The 19,265-nt window shown below is 39.2% G+C and overlaps 1 protein-coding gene across 1 annotated transcript in view; it reads right to left on the bottom strand.

The window, feature by feature from the left end:
• Positions 1-10,182: 10,182 nt before the first annotated feature.
• rph3ab (rabphilin 3A homolog (mouse), b) overlaps positions 10,183-19,265 on the bottom strand; it is a 32,129-nt gene continuing 23,046 nt past the window's right edge. Inside the window, exons 15-16 of the mRNA XM_084108196.1 lie at positions 16,213-16,309; positions 10,183-12,195 (exon numbers count right to left, since the gene is read on the bottom strand). Coding sequence (XP_083964322.1) covers positions 12,065-12,195; positions 16,213-16,309 — 228 coding nt within the window. The 3' untranslated portion in view covers positions 10,183-12,064. The remainder of the gene's footprint in view (positions 12,196-16,212; positions 16,310-19,265) is intronic.

Raw genomic sequence — 19,265 nt, 5'->3', positions numbered from 1 at the left:
CTCGGTGGGAAGCAGACTAAGGAAACTGCACGTACGGATGACTGTCGGTGCAGAAGGCCTCAGTCTGCTTCTGGCAAGGTTGAAGACTGTTGGGCGCAGTCCTCAACCACACCGCCGAAGAGCCCAGCCTGGGACATGGAGAAGCTGAGAATATGAGTTCCCAGACACCCTCACATCAACATGGCTGAGCCCATTCCTGGACCACACTTGTGGACATCACCTGGCCAAGGGATCACGCAGGTACCGATGTCGCCCGTAGAGCGAGGTCAGTAGTGTGCATGGCGGATCGTCCAGCCCGGACATGTGAGGCATAGCATCCCTGCGTGGGGGCGTGGTCTAGTTTCTGCGTTTATCAGTGTTGGCCAGGGAAGGACCAGCGTTCCATGGCGGCCTGGTCTGATAGAACTCCCAGGTCAGCACTGCCTCGAAGGCGAAGACGACACACAGCACTACATGGCGGAGAAAATACAGACCATGATCACCGCACCAACGAGGGCAGTGAAGGCGGAGGATGCCCGCGGGCCGCGATAAGTCACGGGAACTCTCGCAACCCGGAGGCATCCTGATGCACGTCCAGGAAGAAAGGCACTGGGGGCGAGTGCTGGTAGTGCAGCACGCGCCGCGCCCAGGAACCAATCGTCCAGCCTACAGCACTCGGGGGAGGGTGGCGCCACCGATGCTTTCAGCTGCCCGGGAATGCATGGCCGTCAGCTCTGGATCTGACTCGGCTAACGATGGCACTCCTGAGGGAGGCAACGCAGCCGAATCCTCATTTCCAGAGTAATCAAGCCCGCCTTGTGATGCTGTGAGTGACATGACATCATCTGCTGGAGCCCCAAATGAAACACTGGGTCCCCGAGAGGAACCAGGCACACACGGAAGCTCCAGGGTTTGCGATGTGGAGGGGGGCGTGGCCCGAGGAATGACTCGTCGGTTATTGTGCCACACCGTAACCCTCAGATCACCCTGGCCACCAGCCAAATTATCCCCTCTCGAGGAAGAGATAGATTGAGGTGTGGCAGAGGGGACTCTACCCACACAGAGATCATCGAGTCTCGATCTAAACATCGCATTGGTCATGTTCCTGCAAAGAAAACATGACTCATCCACGAGCACTGCCGAGCGTGATTAAGCCCAACATGCCAAACAGCGCTTGTGACCGTTAGGCAGATGAATCACGCACCCACATCCAGAAAACACACGGGCGAGTTGTCTTGAAAAAGACGTGCCACATGCAGCTCTTTTAGAGAGAGGAAAAAGCTTAGCAGAGTGCTGAAGCGCCCAGGGAGAAGCACACACACTGTCAACAGATCACTGCACAGATCAGCAGCAGGCAATGTGATCAAGCCGCTTGTCTCGTAGAGTGAAGATAATTCAGAATGGCATGTGGGAGTGAAGAAAACTCCTGGCTCTGAAGCGAAAACATATCTGCATGTTGCCAGCGTACTTCCTTATATACCCTCGAGGTGGGGCGGAGTTACGCTATGCAAATTCCGCAGACCCATGGCATTTTCTTGCCATTGGCTCGTTTTGTATTCTCGAAGGTGAGAGGCTTTCTAAGCGAAACCTCATTCGTCGTCACGACATAACTCGTAGTGACCACGAAAGTAAACTATAATAGATTGATAATTGCAACTGGTATAATATAATAATAATAATAATAATAATAATAGCAAATACAATGTAATATCAATTGCATAATAATATAGACAATAATAAAAATAGTACATTAAATAGTGAGTAGTAGGCCTACCTACCCGAAACGAGTACTTGTCGTAAAAGTCGGTTTTAAGACAATATAGATGAATAATTAGATTTCAGGAAATTTACTTAATATAAAATATAATATAAACTAAAACTATAATATAAATCATGTCAATGTCTCATGTCTCAACTTTCACAGCTAAGTCTGACTGACCACGGTGGCCAACTAACGTTACTATTACTAATTATATAATGACCAAATACAACCAGAAACAAATGTTCAGTCTTGCTTGTGAAAGGTAATTCCCCGAGACCTGTTTTCAATTGTGTGGCAATTTGTACAGCCCCAAGCAGCACACGAAGCAGGCATTTTTCTCAATTACCGCTATGAGTTGCCCTCCATATGGCGGCGCCGTTGACGTACGATCCAGCAGCCTATAGGGCGTCTGTATTTATTATATGGTTTATGGTCCAGATACCCTTACGCATGGCCCTGAACCGTGTCAACATTGTGACCATGCTGTTACAACCTTCACCACACAATGTAGTTATAGCAACCTTTTGGCCATGTTGTTAAAATGTTGTTAGAAGGTTGGGTAGGCTACGTTGTGCCAACGTCCTGTGTTTGCTGGGAAGTAACTTCTAACTTTTTTTGCCTCGCGTAACTAACGGTAAAAATAAGTTTCCCTTAAATACTATACTTAATCATGAATAACATAAGTGTTTTTGTATGCAAATAACAGTCAGAAACTGTATTTGAAACTAAATTAATATGTATTATGACTTATTTTATTTGACATGCAAAACACGTGTTGGTTCGTGTTGAAGAGCCTCTAACAAAGGAATATATTCACATGTTTTCTCTCTTAAAATGTAAGCGAGTGGCAATATAAGCATTATCATATGTCTAAAAGATTGAAGTCTGTCTGGTAAAACAAGAGCTTATCGATACAGTTAAGTCTATCTGCTATTTTATTCCAACATTTAGTTTATACGTAGAGTTACACTTCAACTAAGTTGAATGGTGCAATGCAAAAATATTTTGTAGTGCGTAAGTTGTAACTTAGTCCCCATTTACATCAAAACTAGCTGGTGCTGGTGCAACCGACCCCAGGTGCTGCACAGTTCTTTGTCCGTCAACATCGCGTTATTAAAGGGATAGTTCACACATAAATTCCTACCAGTAAATATGAAATGCATTTGTATTTTATTTTTAAACACCTTAATCTAGAAATAAATTTAAAAAAATATGAGTAAATAATTAATGAATAATAATATAATTAATAACCTTTTTATAATTTGAGACCATATATTGTGGTCATTTGATGAATTATGTCACGCTGACATCATTGATCAATGTCAAACTAAGATTATGTACCACAATGCCTTCTAACTATTTCATAGAAATACTAATGCCTTTCTTAAGGATTGCTTAAATATGAATTGTATCTCTGGCTTATAGTGTCACAATAGAAGAAGACAATAGAAAAAACTGGAAAAGCAGGGCAGGGTATTTAACTGATTAAGCAATCAAAGTCACATAAGAGAATATGTACTTTCATTTACTTCACTTAACATGTAATATTTATAAAATATATATATATATATTTTTACCTGTCTGTGAGGCACTTAGTCCAATGTACAGTACTATCCATTGAAGCATCCATATCACTTTTCTGGTACATCTCTCCATGCTTACCCTGTGGATTTGTGGATCCCTCCACAGGTGTTTGAGAATGTTTGAGAAACTGCTTGTGTTTTCCATTTTATACCACCCGCTTTTGTGTGAAGGTCTAGGAGGGGCTGAACATGGTTATGTGTCAAAATGTCAATAATCCTCAGAATAAAGGAATGTATGAAATGTATAATATAACATTTTAAAGAAAACATTACAAGTTCTTGTGCTTTATGGCATTTAAAAAAAAAAGTTAAATCAAACCGTTTCAAACGAAGTAGATTGGTTATGTTGTTTATATAAAAAATGAACATAATTGTGACTCTGGATCACAAAAACAGTCACAAGTCGCACTGGTAAATTTGTGGCAATAACCAACATTAGGATAATATCATTAGGATATTAATAAAGATCATGTTCCATGTAGATATTTTGTAAATTTCCTACTGTAAATATATACAACTTTTTATTTTTGAGAGTGAATGCAGCATAATCGCGAACATAAATGGACAACTTTAAAGGCGATTTTCTCAATGTTTCGATTTTTTTTGCACCCTCAGATTCCAGATATTTTAAATAGTTGTAACTCAGCCAAATATTGTCCTATCCTAACAAACCATACATCATCTGAAAGCTGAATAAATAAGCGTGCCATTGGTGTATAAATCTCAATTTCATAAAATTGACCCATGTGACTGGTTTTATGGTCCAGGGTCACAATTAGTATACAATGGTAGAAAAGTATTTTATTAATCTCCTGAGGGGAATTAGCAGATGTCAAAAGTGTACACTGAAAAAAAAAAGAGAAATAAACGGCCAGTAACGCATTGAAATGTGAAATTTTGTAGAAGAAAAACTGAAATAGTATTTTATAACAATAATAATTTACAACTGTGAAAAAAATATTTTATTGTAGTTACAATGTGATATAACCAAAATTATGACTTTTATGTTAATGGAAGGTAAACATTTTAGAATTTGAAACTTGAACGTTTTGACTCTTGAAAGAATTCAGGTGTTCTTAATATTTAAGCTCTTTTAAAATGTTTAGGTGTTTTAACTTGACACGCTTACCTCATTTTTAGGTGACATTCTTGCAAATCTCTGCTATATATTAATAAAAAAAGGATAGATTGGCAATAATACTTCTGACTAAACACTTTTGCTTCTATTTTCTATTGTGTTTCTTATCAACAGCAACCCATTTAGATCAACGAGAATAGCATTAGAAGTTTGTAAATTACTAAAATTTACATTTACCCCTGTAATGTGCCCTATAACATAATGGATGCATAAAGTATATATGGCCAAAGTATATATGGAATAGTTTGGCCAAAAATTAAAATTCTATATTCATTTATTCACATTCATGTGGTTTCAAACCTGTATGGCTTTCTTTCTTGTTTCAGCTGTTTTCTGTTTTATTTTTCCTTTTTTCAATGAAATGGTAGCTTTACGAGAGTTCACAAAGCATGGAGAAAGTGTGAAATTAATCCATGTGACTTGACTGATATATTTTAGGCCTTTAGAAGAAACAAAATAGATTTGTATTATGACCAGATTGAAATTTAAGCACAGAAATTTGAGAGTAACACTGATCCACCCAATCAAACCTGCCTGCCATCATATACTGAAAGTTTGGAAATTAAACAAACCTGCAAAATAATCATAGCTCGCAAGCATGTATATGTTATACATAGTTTGAATAAAATGATTTGTCTATAAACAGATCTGCTGATCTAAATAGAGTCACGACGGCTATTCTGTTGTTGTCATGTGTTGCACTGTCCAATGATCAGCACAGATAATTGGTCCACATTGTGTGGTTCTGTCTCAGTTTTAGACATTCTGTCACATTAACAATGACATGCAAGATACAAGATATGGATTTTACCATGGGAAGGTGGTGGTTTTGTCAGCTGTGTATTTTGTTTTTAATTAACGTTAGTCCTTCTTCTTCAAGCTGTGGGTAAAATATTTTTACAGAACAAAATTATGACCAGGAGATTAGACAAAGTGAGAGACTCCCAAAAATAATTCAATTAAAATTGTAAAATGTCACCTGTCATTAAAAAATGCTATGTTTAGACAAAGCTGATCAAGCAGGCAGACACAATGTTCCAGCAAGCGTGTATGGATTTCACAAGCCAGGGAAAAATATTTAGCAATTAATGAAGTAAAATGGCTGCATAAACTATGACGAAAGAATAGGTGGAGGTGTTTTTCAGCGGCAGGGACTGGGGTATGGTCAGGGTAGGAAAGCTGAATGCAGCAAAATACAGAGATAATGAAAGCCTGGCCCAAAGAGTCCAAGGGCCTATACCATGAAGCCGGTTTAGGAGCTAGCCAGGTATGTTTCAGTTTAGTTTGCACCAACCCTGGGTTTTAGGCACCATGAAAGTGGTTTGGCTTTTAGCAGTGTTCATCGCCATAGTTACTTACGCTCCACGGCTAACCTGGTCCGGGCAGGTTATATGGCCAAAAGTAAGATGAAGTTCTGATAGCTTGTAATGTAAATCAGCGAGACCTTTATAACAGTATATTTAAATGCTTATTTTTATGATCAAAGCGCTGTAGTTTTAAAACATATAATGCAATGCAATACATTGATTCAACTTCCTCAAAAGCCTGATGGATCATATTTGATACTCATATTTTAACATGTTTTTTTTCATAAAAAATGATGTATGCATAATCAAGTAAACTTCAAGTAATGTAAAGTTGTAAAGTGTTCATCTTGAAATATTACTAACAATATAAAAGTCATTCTTATGTGTTAACCCAGTAAAGATTTCACAGACACGTGAATCACAAGCTGAATGTGGACGTTTTTACAATTATACTAAAAAGGCTTTTTACTCGCTAAAAAGTATAAACTATCAATCAGACGACAGAAGGCATGTAGTAGATTGTGTGCAACAGGTTTTTCAAGCAAAGTTTTGATCATGGTGATAATTTAAAGACCATAAATGTGTCTATCAAATATAATACAGTAGGCTTTATAGTGTTAAAGCATAAACAAGAAAATGGATGCATTGTCAAAGATGCAGAGATCTACCAGAGTATATGTGTGACTTGTGCACAAAATATACACACACAAAGCCCAGCAAAAGGTCTACAAAAGGTCTACCACTGGCCAGCCTCTTCTGGTTTTGAGAGGTGAGATTAATGCACTCAGAAGGCTTCCCCAGCTGAATTTCGGTCCCTCCCTCCCTCCCTCCCCTCCCCTCCCTTTTATATTTGAATTTGTTTTTTGCCACATAAAAAAAGCCAAATTAAATACCTTCCAGAGTAATTTTATTAGCATCTTTCTCACACATTGAGGAAGTGCCTAGATAAATGCAAAAATAGATTGGGTTGACAGTTCGATTGTTTACAAAAAAAAAACATTAAAAAAAAACATTAAATGCATCACATTTACAAGCAATTTTTATAGGAAATAACTTCAATACACAAAATAACTTCAATACACAATGAATAAAATGTAAATAATACTATAGTGCCACTATCTTGTTGATTTGTGGATGGTGTTTAATTTTGTGTATTGAAAATAACCACCAAATAATAATAAAAAGTCTATACAGAAAACTGCTTCAGAAATATTTTTTGTGGCCCATAAGGGATGATTTTATTTGATGGAGTTACTAAAATACAGTCTCTGTGTGTAAAATACACACAGTTATTAAAATACAGACAGTCTTCCCCACTTCCACTTACATTTGTAAAGAAACATTGTGTTAAGAGAATCAATGTCATTACCATTACAGAGATTTTTATTTTTTTATTTTTTATTTTACTATTTGTATTAACTGATAAGTAAACCAATAAGACTAAATGTAAAGATAAAAAGATTGACAATATGGTTAAATATCCATACATATTGTATACATACATTTTTTAAATTGTATTTTTGATTGTGATTAGTGACATTACATAAAAACAATTTGGAATTAAAATGAATTCTCTACATTTTCTTTGGAAAATTCATTGAAAAGGAAGGCATGTTTGATGTGAATGTTCCAGACATGGGTGGACTCATAGTATTGTAAAACTGACAATGAATTGTCAGCCCTAAAATATTTACCAACGCAATTAGACGTCAGTATGTCAATATTTATGCAGCCTTTTCTTTAGCAAATATTTGACACGTTGAAAACTCCTATAAATAAATTGCGTAGAAACAAACCCAAATGTTCTGGTTTTCTCAATAGTATGTTTTCCTGAGTTTTCCTAAGCCAATTCAGATGCTGTGACAAGAATTACTGATAAACTGAAACAGATTTGTGGTGAGGTTTAATGGTCCAAAATTGGTTAAAAGTCTTAAAAGCAGCTACAGAAAACATTTGGTGGAGGCTTGGTTGTTATTAAATTCATGTTTTCTCACTTTCTCCATCCTGCACTGATTTTTTTTTTTTTTTTTTTGCAATAAAAAAGTACAATTATTTTTGTTATTAGTCAGATTGTGTCCACATTTGTGCGTTAAACTGATATTAAACCACATTTTCTGCACTCAAAGCATTTATTTTCAAAGGGCTCACAAACGTATTCTTACCACAGTGACTCCAAACGGGACTGATATAAAATAAAAATAAAAATCCAATAATATTCTGTATTCATTCATTCATTCATTCACATTGGTATAGACATGAAAGAAGTGCACATAAATGAAGTAAACAAATGACTGCAGTTTATTCTGACTTTTATTGGCCTCTGTGTTTTGAACTCCAAGTAAAATCTTTACATGCAAAACACTTCCCTGCTGTGCAAGTACATGCACTATATATATATACACAATTGCATCATGAATGAAAGACTAAATTTATACAATAATCATTCACAAACTAAACTGGCAAATATGGTTTTAAGTATTAGACTGGTGTGCTCTATTTTGTTTGTTTTTTGAAAATGTCATTGATACAATCATAGATAGCTCTGTATATGAATAAGATGTCATGAAAAATACAGCAAGATTACATTCATTTTGAAAACCTAATTGACTCATCTGGACTACAAAAGGTTAGACTTTGTGTTCAACTCGATCTCACAGGAAAACGCAACTATTTTACAAGGTGGCAATTTCAGATGAATTTGTATGATATGTATCATACGAATGAGATCATGTGTAAACATACGAATGAGATCGTACAAATTTGCGACCAATTCGACAAAATGTAAAATAGTTACAAATTGCCATGAGATTGTGTTGGTCATGTCACGTTTTTTATTTTATTTTATTTTTTATATGATATTCATTGAGGTTCACTTATAATACTTGCTCTAAATTTATTAATAAGTGAGCATTTTTCACCAGTCTCTGACCCTACAACCAAATCACTCCACTTTGAGGACGCTTACCCTTTGAGACTTCAATATCAACAACCACTGTTATACTTAAATATCCTAATTTCACAAAGTGCTGATTTTGCCGAGTAGTAACAATAAATGTTTGTTTTTGGAGGATGTTTTAAATTCTGAAACTTTGAGTGCTTTTATAGTACAGTGACCTCTTATATATCAAAATATCAAGGAAAACTTGATTCCACATGACATGACCCTTTCAAATTTTCTGTGATGTCAAACAACAGGCAACCACACTTCTGGGTTCTTCACACAAGCAGCTTATAGTGATTGACATGAGCAGTGTTGCGGTTCTAATGATCTGTTTTGGCATTATACTGTATAGTCGGAGCTGTGGCACAGATGGTGGTGCGGCCCATATTATAAACAACTGGCGTGCTCATGGGGCCCCAGGTTTGAGTCTATTTTCTCCCCAAAAAATAGCTTTAACTTTATTCATTATTTAATTTGTTGGATGTACAACAGGATGTTCTAAAGCCTAAGGCATGTCATAAAAGTAAAATCAGATAAGCAATGCATCTTTATTGCTTGAATACACATTTGAAAATTTGAAAACATTCTGGAGCTTTAGTTGTGGACATTATGGGTGGGTGACATACTGGTTGACAAAATATTTGGACTATCGCGGTATCGACTATATGTCTGAGAGATGGTTTTTGAGTGCTGTCTAAGGGGCCGTTTACATGACACCATTTTCAACTAAAAATGGCCTTTCATTTACATGACAACAGTGTTTTGGGGAGCTGAAAAAGCGAACTTTTGAAAATGGGTTTCAAAGTGCACGTTTTTGAAAATGATACTGTAATCGTCTCCGTCTAAACTACAAAAACATGAATCTGTGAAAATGGTGACGCATGCACATGCGTATTACGTGTTCAGTCTATAGATTTACATCGCCAACTACTGGCCTGGCATGCATAATACAGCGTTTTTAGTCATTTTCGCTGATCCGTGTGAGTGGAGATCTTTTTTGACAACATTTGTCATCTGTACAAAGAACTTTTTTTCTGTTTTTAATACATCGTTGCTGTGTAAACATGAAGCCGCTGCTTATAGAGCATGCAGGTACTGAGTTCTTTTTGCCGCCTAATTGGGCTTCAACGATTAAATACACACACTTGTCAAAATCCCAGTCTTTGCCAGTGTCCTCATAAACAAAGTAATTTATGTTTTAAGTGAATGTAAACAGTTGAGAAAAAACTCATGTGTAACAGTATACTGGATAAGTGCATTAGGTCTTAAAGTGACAGCAGCCTAATAAACCTGCTGTCATCTGTGTCATTAATGCAAAAAAAAGAGAAAATCTCTCAATGCTCTTGACTAATTCACTTTTGTCTCACTTTAACAAAAATAAATGTATATTTTTTACGAAGGCTAGTGTTTGTTTGTTGTGATTGAAATTGCTGAAAAGAATTCTGAAATTTCTATGTTTTTTTATTATTTTTGATGATAGAAAAACCTCATTTAAAGCAAAAATAATTACATTGTGATATATATCGTTATCGTGAAATAACATTACTTGTGATATAAGATTTTTGTCATATCACCCACCCCTTTTTTTGTTTAAATACACATATTTGATCACATAAATAATAATATTTGATATTGATTAGGATTAATAAACACTGTTTTTGATTGTACAGTTACTTCGAGCATAACAAAAACCAACTACAACATTTTCGCATTTTTCTGCTTTGAAAAGTTTTCATTCTCATATCTTTTCATAAAAAGCCAATACGTGCCACAGTAGTGCCAAGATCGGGTCCTGTTAGATCACTGATGGTCCTTTGGTGATTTAGAATGAAACGTATTATACAAAGCATACTATCACCACAATTATGGTTTAAAATGTTAAATCAGCTGTTTGTGTGATGCCTTGGTGAAATGCAAATCTACCAAGAGCAGCAGTGGGGCAATTGGTCATACTAAAGCAGAGGTTTTGTCCAGGACCAGTGAATTCTCATAATTTGTGTAAATTCCAGAGTTTGCCTTGATCCAGCAATCTTGATGAAAAACTTCAAAGCTCCAAAAATCTTTTGGAAACATGTTTTAGCTCTTCAATTTAGATTTTTAAGCTCAAAATGAAGCGCAACAGCTCTGTTTCTGGGATCCTGAACAGCCCGGAAGTGTCGCTGTGAAGCGTTTGTTGGTAAACAGTAATGTCATCAACAGGGAGTAAATTATACAAAGAAAACGAATTGCATTCACAATGATCACAGACACTCTCGTGCATTAGAGCTGGTTATAATAGCAAAGAATGGAAATGCTGAGGTCATTCCATTGTAAATGTGCTTTCCTGATGCAATCCTGTAATTAGACTGCAGTCACAAGACAAACAGGCTGCAGGTGACTAATTAAAGTAATATTGGCTTTCTTCACAGCCATTAAACTATTTTAGTCTATTCTTTTATTAAATCATTTAATTTGTCCATGGAAGTTGTTGTCTTCACACAAGGGCATTTGTATTTTCAGCATATTATAGACCACAAATAAGATGCATTTTTGAAATGGTTTTGAGGAATAGTGTGCTTACATAGAAGTGTTGTTATAAACCAGGCATACAGAGCAATGTGTTACAAAATTGTATTCATTAGAAGATTATCTAACCTAAGTCACATTAAATGTATCCTTGTCAAACAGATCACATAAAATGATTTGTAATGGTTTAAAATTCTTAAACATTCTTTGGATTTAGTCTTATCTGTGCTGTGTAAACATCCCTACATGCTGTTTGCCTATTGGTTTGAAATAATTATTTAAATTTGATGTTGAAGGTGTTTAAATAAGTCAATAAAGTGTTAGTTTTGTTAAAGTGTAAATTTTAAATTTGACCTGACATTCTAAATGGCCTGTAAACATTCATAGACTGGGTAAAACTGGTTAAAATAGGGCTTATATATTCTGTATCTGCCTTTTTTTTTAAGGAGAAAGACTTTAATAATTCTTTTTAATAAGAGGTTGCTAAGAGACATGATATTAACGCATTCCCACAACAAGGTAAATATTTGGAGTTTTTACAACTTAAACTTTAACTTAAAAAAACACAATGCTACTTTGGCCAGATAAGAGAACATGGCATGACATAACAGTGCAGTTCTTTTACTTTTCAAATGCTAACCGATGGTCATTTGTATGTAAGTCACAGTGAACAGTAGAGCTCCAGACATCACATTTTGTTCTTTGAAAGCATATTGTGTGTCAGCCGGACAAGAACAATATCGGTACAGCCCAAAATATGCATTAGTGGAGGGGAATTGAGTTGGCAAATGGGCCAAGTACAACTTAAGGAAGTGAAACTGTCAAAGGCATGCACAAAGCTTAAAGAGCCTAATCACTTGAGATGTGATTCTCGTTATGAAGAGTGTGCCAACGCTCAATCTTCTTGTCTTTGTTCTTTAGGCATTCATACCAGTGCTTCAAACGCTCACCTTTGGCAGTGATTCCAAGCTGGCAGCCCCCTGATCATGAAATATTAGTAGTATTAAAACATACCAATGCAATGTTTATTTTCAATAGAGGAATGAAATGAAAGTCAGTGGTGAATGGTCAATTTGAAACATAATGACAACTGTTCACACCTAGTATCAACATGTTTTCTGGTTCACAAGTAGACATTGCTAAATATATGTGCAAATGGGATCAAGATGACGTAGACTAAAACCCAAAAATGGTTCGGTTCCATCACCCTGAATTCAATGTTTTTGTGTGTGTTTTTTAAAGTGTTTTTGGTTAAATGCTTGAAATAAGGTCTGTGGATAACACGAGCTCAAGCTATTTTCATGTTCTATGACATAAAATACATCAATATTACCCTCTTGTCATATTTTTTAAAAGATTTACTGGTCTTGAAAAAGGCAGTTGCTAACAAGTGTCTAAATGGGACTACAGAGGTTCAGGGAAACTTTCAGGGAATTTTTTTTTTTTTTTAAATAAAGATTGGAAAAGTTATCAGAAGCTTAATGGTGGAGACATTGAAGTCATATGACCGTGGTGTAGTTCGTTTATATGTTACACTTTTTACTTCTTCCGAATGTATTATTCTGAATTTCAAAATTAATAAGTTGTGTTAGTTTGTGAAGATAACCATGATAAACATAATGTGCAAGAATTTGTTGTTAGTCACAAAGCTTATTTTCTCTAATAATCCAAAAGCCAACTGAAAAATCATATTGGTTAAAAAAAAAAAAATTCTAAATTGACACACTTTCAAATATTATTACAAATTTGTTAAAGAGCTCCCTCCCCATCTGTCAGTCACTACAATGTTTGTTACAAATGTTACAAATGGGGTCTCACTTGGGAGGCCCAATCACCTCTGAGTTTAAAAAAAAAACGGCCAATGAAGTTGGCGAGTGGAATTTGCATGCCGAGCCACTCCCCCAAACAAACGGGTATATAAGATGCCGGCCCACATCCACTCATTCAGATTTTGCTTCGGAGCTGAGTGGTTGCAGACAGTGGTCACTCTTTCCAGTAACAAAGCAATGATAAGAGTGTGCAATGGAGGAGATCTCTCTCGGTGGTGGAGAGGGCACATTCAGTGGGTTTTGCCATTCACAAAGAGAGCAGTGCACAGTAAAGTGCAGCGAAATCCCCCTGTGCGCTTTAGCACAAAAGAGCAGATTTTCCTAAAAGAGCAAGCAGGTGAGCGTCTTTTTAAAGATGCCTTTCCGTCCATGTGTTTCTGGATGCGGTCGTTTCCTGTCTTCATCTGATGGCCACGATCGCTGTCTCACATGCCTGGGGCGAGAGCATGCTGAGACAGGCACTACAAGGGCATGACCATGTCGACATTGCGGTTGCGACTCTCCTTCCTCGTGAAGGCTCAAAGCAGAGCCACGAGTATGGTTAACATTCTGGGAGACCTGAGGGTTCCAGTGGGAGCGTTTTACCCATGCCAGTCCCCACGGACCTCCCGCTCCTCTGCAGTGCTGTGTGCCATTGAGCTGCCGAGTGATGGCGCGGGGGACCCAGCATGTCATTCTGCACTCCAGGTGAGAATTAGATGTCGATAATTGCATCGGAGTGCGGGATAATTGTCCTCTGCAGAGGAAGATAAGGCTGAGCTTCCCTCTTTGGCCGTGGTCGTTCATGCCGAGTCGGATGCAGAGTTGATGGCCATGCTTGGACACAATTGGAACCCTCCACCTTGTCCTGAGCGCTCGAGGCTGGATGATTGGTTCCTTGGTGCAGTGTGCGGTTCACAGCCACGTTCTGCCTCAGTACCTTTGTTCCCGGAAATGCATGAGGAGGTTCTGAAGTCCTGGAAGGCACCTTTTACTGCCCGAAGCCACTTCGCAGCCTCCTCCACTTTCACTACCCTTGAAGGTGGGGCTGCCAGGAGATTCCCCAGGTGGAGCGTGCAATTGGCAAAGTGCGCTTTCTTGACGCCCCCATCTCATAAGGTGGCCTCTTCGGGGAGACTGTCGAGGACTACGTCCAGCAACCACGGGCTGTCCCCCAGTCTGCTCGTCGCTGATGGCGTCTACATCTGCTCTGGCGCGACCGGAAACTACATTCCAGCTGCCCCGATGAGCCTCCAGGGCCCTTCACAAGCTCCCGTTCAAGATGCTAATGCTGAAGTGCATTGTCACATGCGCTCGTCCCCAATATTGCTTCGCAGCAATCAACCGGAAGGACATGTATTTGGATTCTGCTTCGCCCCTGACCGTTTCTGTGGTTTGCCTTCGAGGGTCGGTCATACCAGTACAAGGTCCTCCCCTTTGGGCTGTCCCTGTCTCCCCAAATCTTTACCAATGTCGCAGAGGCTGCCTTTGCCCCACTAAGGGAAGTGGGCATTCGCATTCTATATTATCTCGACAAATAATTAAGTTCACTCTCAGGATCTGTTGTGCAAACACAGGGACCTGGTGCTCAGGCACCTCAGCCATCTCGGGCTTCGAGTCAACAATAACTGCCTAGAGTTGTTCGCAGTGCTGCTCACCCTGTTCCAGTTTCGGCCAAGGCATTGTATGCTTACGTTGCATGTCACAACTCGTCCGCCATCTCCTCCTCTTGAGTTAGCAGCGGCTTAGGTCGCTCTGCACCATTTATATTCCAAGAAAGCTCAATTGTGCGGCCAACGTGCTCTCATGACAGCTCACATTCCCGGGAGAATGGAGACTCCATCCCCAGGAGGTCCAACTGATCTGGAGTCAATTCAGGAATGCACAGGTAGACCTGTTTGCCTTCCAGGAGTCCTCCCACTGCTAGCACTTTTACTCCCTGATCGAGGCCCCCCTCAGCACGGACGCATTGGCACACAGCTGCCCCAGGGTCCTACACAAATATGCGTTTCCCCCAGAGAGCATGCTCGCACAGACACTGCGCAAGGTCAGGGAGGATGAGGAGCAGATATTGACGGTTGCGCCTTACTGGCCCACCTAGTTCCTGGTTCCTGGTCTCTGGACCTGAGGCATCCCGGCCTAGGCAGGACCTACCGCAGAGATCTTTCCATATGTAACACTGCCCCACGGGTCAGTCCATATGTGTATTTCCACATGCTCCTCCCTACGGGTAGGATGTGGCCTCCCTTTCCATTGGAATAGGTGCACTTCCCCAGCGTTAACACAATGATGAAACAAAAACACAAGGACAGCAGCTACGACCATCTCCATGGAAAGCCCCATTGGCATGGATAGCTATCGCTTGGGCTTACGTGGGGAGCTGGGGGAATCGGAGATGTTATGTCCCCCCTGCCACAACCCTGAACCACCCACTGAATGGCCGGGACACAGTCTTGGCTCCACAGCATAAACCTGGATGTATGCCGCATCTTATAAACCTGTATGTACGAAGAGTGTGGCTCGGCATGCAAATTCCACTCGCCAATTCCATTGGCCGAGGTGATTGGGGATTCCAAGTGAGACCCCATTTGTCAGTCAACATAATGACTCCGTTCTCTCCATCAGGGAACGAGGGTTACGTCAGTAACCAAGAGGTTTTGAGGCATAGTTGTGCTTGGAGTTAATTGTTTTATTTGTGATAATGCAATGAAACATGCCAAATTGTGCAGAAAAATGTTTTGGCCAGGCTGTCATACAAAGAAATTATGAACACATGCAAATCAATTTATGCAAATAAATGAATATGTTGTAGTCCATGTATGCTTTTTCCTGCAAGCTTTTTTTGCTTTTCTATGCCTTTTTTTGCATAGTAAAATAAAACCTGTAGTTGTAGATTGACTTTTTTGCCAAATCATTTTGTCAGATAAATATCTTAAACAGGTTAAGTGTTTTGATCTTCCCTCATATTTAAAATATTTAGGAAATATAAAATATTTCCATCATATTTTGATGGTTTAATCAAACTTTTAGGGTCATTTAAAACAAATATCACTTCCTAATGTTATCTCCATATCTCCAAACCTGACCAGATCAGCCAAGACAGATGTTAATACCAGGTGTAAACATAGCTTAAGAAAAAGTGAATACAATGACATATAATAATATATATTACAAAATAAAAGTAAATACCTATATAATCATTGGATTTGCCAATGTCGTAGTCCCATACTGAGATGTCAAGAGTCTTTTTAGCCAGCTCTGCATGCTTAATTTCATAGCTGAATTCCTGTAAAAGAACAGTTCACATGGCAAACAAGGGGAATCTTAGAAACATGGTAAAATATCAAAGCAGCAGGAAAATAGCAAGCACAAAGAAGAACCCTCAGAATTGCAACAGAACACTAACAAGGCTTCACATTGTTAAAATGTTGGACCAGATTATTCATACACAACTACAGGAAAGAGATTACAAATGGAAATTATTGTCAGCATTGCAGTTGTGTTGCAGGCTTATTTACTCAATTAGGGTCATAAACTTAAACATAAACTAATGTTTACCTAAAATTACCAGTAGATTGAAAATATTTAATCATGATTAATTGCACAATTTTTTAGACTTAAATCACAGATTTCACACAGGCAGAAATTCGACTATACATACTTCATTTCCTATAAAAATGCAATATGTAATTAACATGTTGCACATAATTATAGACACGCATTAAAATACCCCAAGTTTAAAATAAAATCAAGGGGAAAAAAATTCCAAAGTCAGGGATTCCCAAAAATGTTTTGTCAGAGTTCATTTTATGTTCTTTGGCATAAAATATTAACTTTAAGTACCCCTGATTTTAAGTTAATATTTCAATAATTAAGTTAATATTAATCCTCTCTTTAATAGGATCACCATGTTTAACTTGAACATTTATAATTACTAGTTCAGTCAGTAGATTAAAATATTTAATCAATTATTTACACGATTTTTCAAAGTGAATCACAATTAATCACAGATTTTGTTATGAAGTGCAGAAATGTGTCTATATATACTTTAAAAAAAAAAACATCTAGGGTTACTTGACTGTAACCCTGTTCCCTGACAAAGCGGGAACGAGATGCTGCGCTGATTTAAGTGCTATGGGAAAATATCTTTGTTTGACCGGTTATGAACACGTGTGGCAAACACACCTAGAATTTGCCTTAAATAACCTTTGATGATGACGTATATCAGAATGCACACGTCAGAGGCTATAAATAGATGTGAAATAGGTGCGCTTTCAGGTCACTTTGTCTGAAGAACGTCCTGAACACACCCTCAGTGTGGCAGTGCATCCCGTTTCCACTTTTTCAGGGAGCAGGTTTACGGTCAAGTAACCCAAGACATTCCCTTTCAAAAGCTACTCTAAATGCTGCACTGATTTAAGCATTATGGGAACGAGAATACTAATCCTGCCACACTGGAAGTGTCTGGACCCCTCAAGGTGGTGTAGTGTGTGCACGCAAACAAGAGAAAGGCATCAGACATGAGCTTGGGATGTTGACTCAAGGACGTGTGAGCCCGGAGTAACATGAACATCCAAACTATAGAATCGAATAAATGTGTGCGGAGAGGACCAGCCTGGCATATCACATCCTTGCTGCAAGTCTCTCAAGCCTCTTGCTAAAGCCCTGGAGGAAGCATCACCCCTGGTAGAATGAGCCGTAACGCCCAGAGGCAAAGCTTGACAATGCGCCTCATAGGCTAGGATGATGGCATCCCTAACCCAATGGTTACGGCTACTCTAGCACTGAAACAAGCTGGCAGTGGACTGGGTCTGCATGAGGGGTCTGCATGAGAGAATACATACATTTAATACATTTAGTTAATACACATACATTTAAAAGAATACGTCTTTTAAAAATGTAACGCTTTGACGCTTTGAGAACCCCTCGCTTTATTTTTGCCTCCCGGAACCTACTGACAACGGCGTTGCCGAATAGGCAACTCCTTATCCAAAATTCCTTCTCCTTGATGCCAGTGAGGTTGATCCACAGATGTATTTCCATGGCGACCAGAGCACCCATGGTACGGGCCATTTGCTTGGTTGTGCGCAGAGACAGGTCTGTGGCTAGGTGCAGCTCAGTGAACAAATCCTCACTAACGTTTCTCCCGCTCATGCTCAGTTCTTTGAGCAGGTCAGCCTAGTACGCCTGCAACACTGCCATGGTGTCCAGGGCAGCACCTGCCTGACCTGCCGCCTGGAAAGCTTTCCACACCAACGTGGATGTAACTCTGCATGGTCTGGAGGGAAGTGCAGGCTTTTTAAGCGATGATGCGCTGCCAGGGGAGAGATATCCCGAGAGCGTCTCTTCAAACTGGGGCATCATCGTATAACTCCGTGCCTTCGAATAAGTGCCTTCGATAGTCGAATAAACCGATGTCGGGGGCACAAAGACACAGAAAGAATATGGTTTACTCCATGACTTTGATAGTTCGTCATGGAGATCAGAGACCGTCTCTCTGGTGCCTTCCCTTGGCCACCCGACAGAAATCTGTTGTCTAACTTCGATCGTCTGGGGGTCTTTTGTTCCTGTGGCCAATCTAACTAAAGACTGTCCACAGCGCAAGTGACTAGCTCGAGTAGCTCATCGTATGATCTGTCATCACGAGAGGAGCGCTCAGAGGCAGCGCACTCGAAATCCATTTCCCCAAGAGAACAAGTGTGCCAGAGTGTGCTCCAGAAGCGTGCTCAAGGACCTCACGATCTGGTTAAAGAGCAAAAGAAAGGGGAGGACCCGTCTCCTGCTCTTCAGCCAGATCGACACGCGAGCCCCATGATCTTCTCACACGCAGGCTCGCTCTTCCCTAAAGAAGGCAAGTCTGGAGCGGAGCACTTTGATGGGAAATGACTCACAGTCCTGACACTCTGATATAGTGTGCTTCTCCCCTAGACAATCAATACAAAAGATCATCCTCCGATATGGGCTGTGAGCAGGGTGGCACACATCTCTTTGTGGATTCTCGCCACATGATTCTCTTTTTTTTTCAACTCTTTTCTTTCCGTTGCAGAGAAAGAGAACGAGAGTGAGAAAGACTTTATTCCTGCCTGACAAAACTAACTCCTAGCAAAAGGGATAGTTTAAGGAGTAGCACACACTGCACACAATGTGGTTCTGAAGACAAAGGAACCTGAAAGCGCACCTGTCTCACGTCTATTTGTAGCCTCTGACGTGCGCATTCCGATGACGTCATCATCAGGTTATTT

This window comes from Abramis brama, assembly GCF_963993115.1.
Source record: "Abramis brama genome assembly, chromosome: 3".
Classification (NCBI taxonomy): Eukaryota; Metazoa; Chordata; class Actinopteri; order Cypriniformes; family Leuciscidae; genus Abramis; species Abramis brama.
The sequence above is the reverse complement of the archived record's forward strand: the minus strand, read 5'-3'. Positions and strand labels throughout refer to the sequence as shown.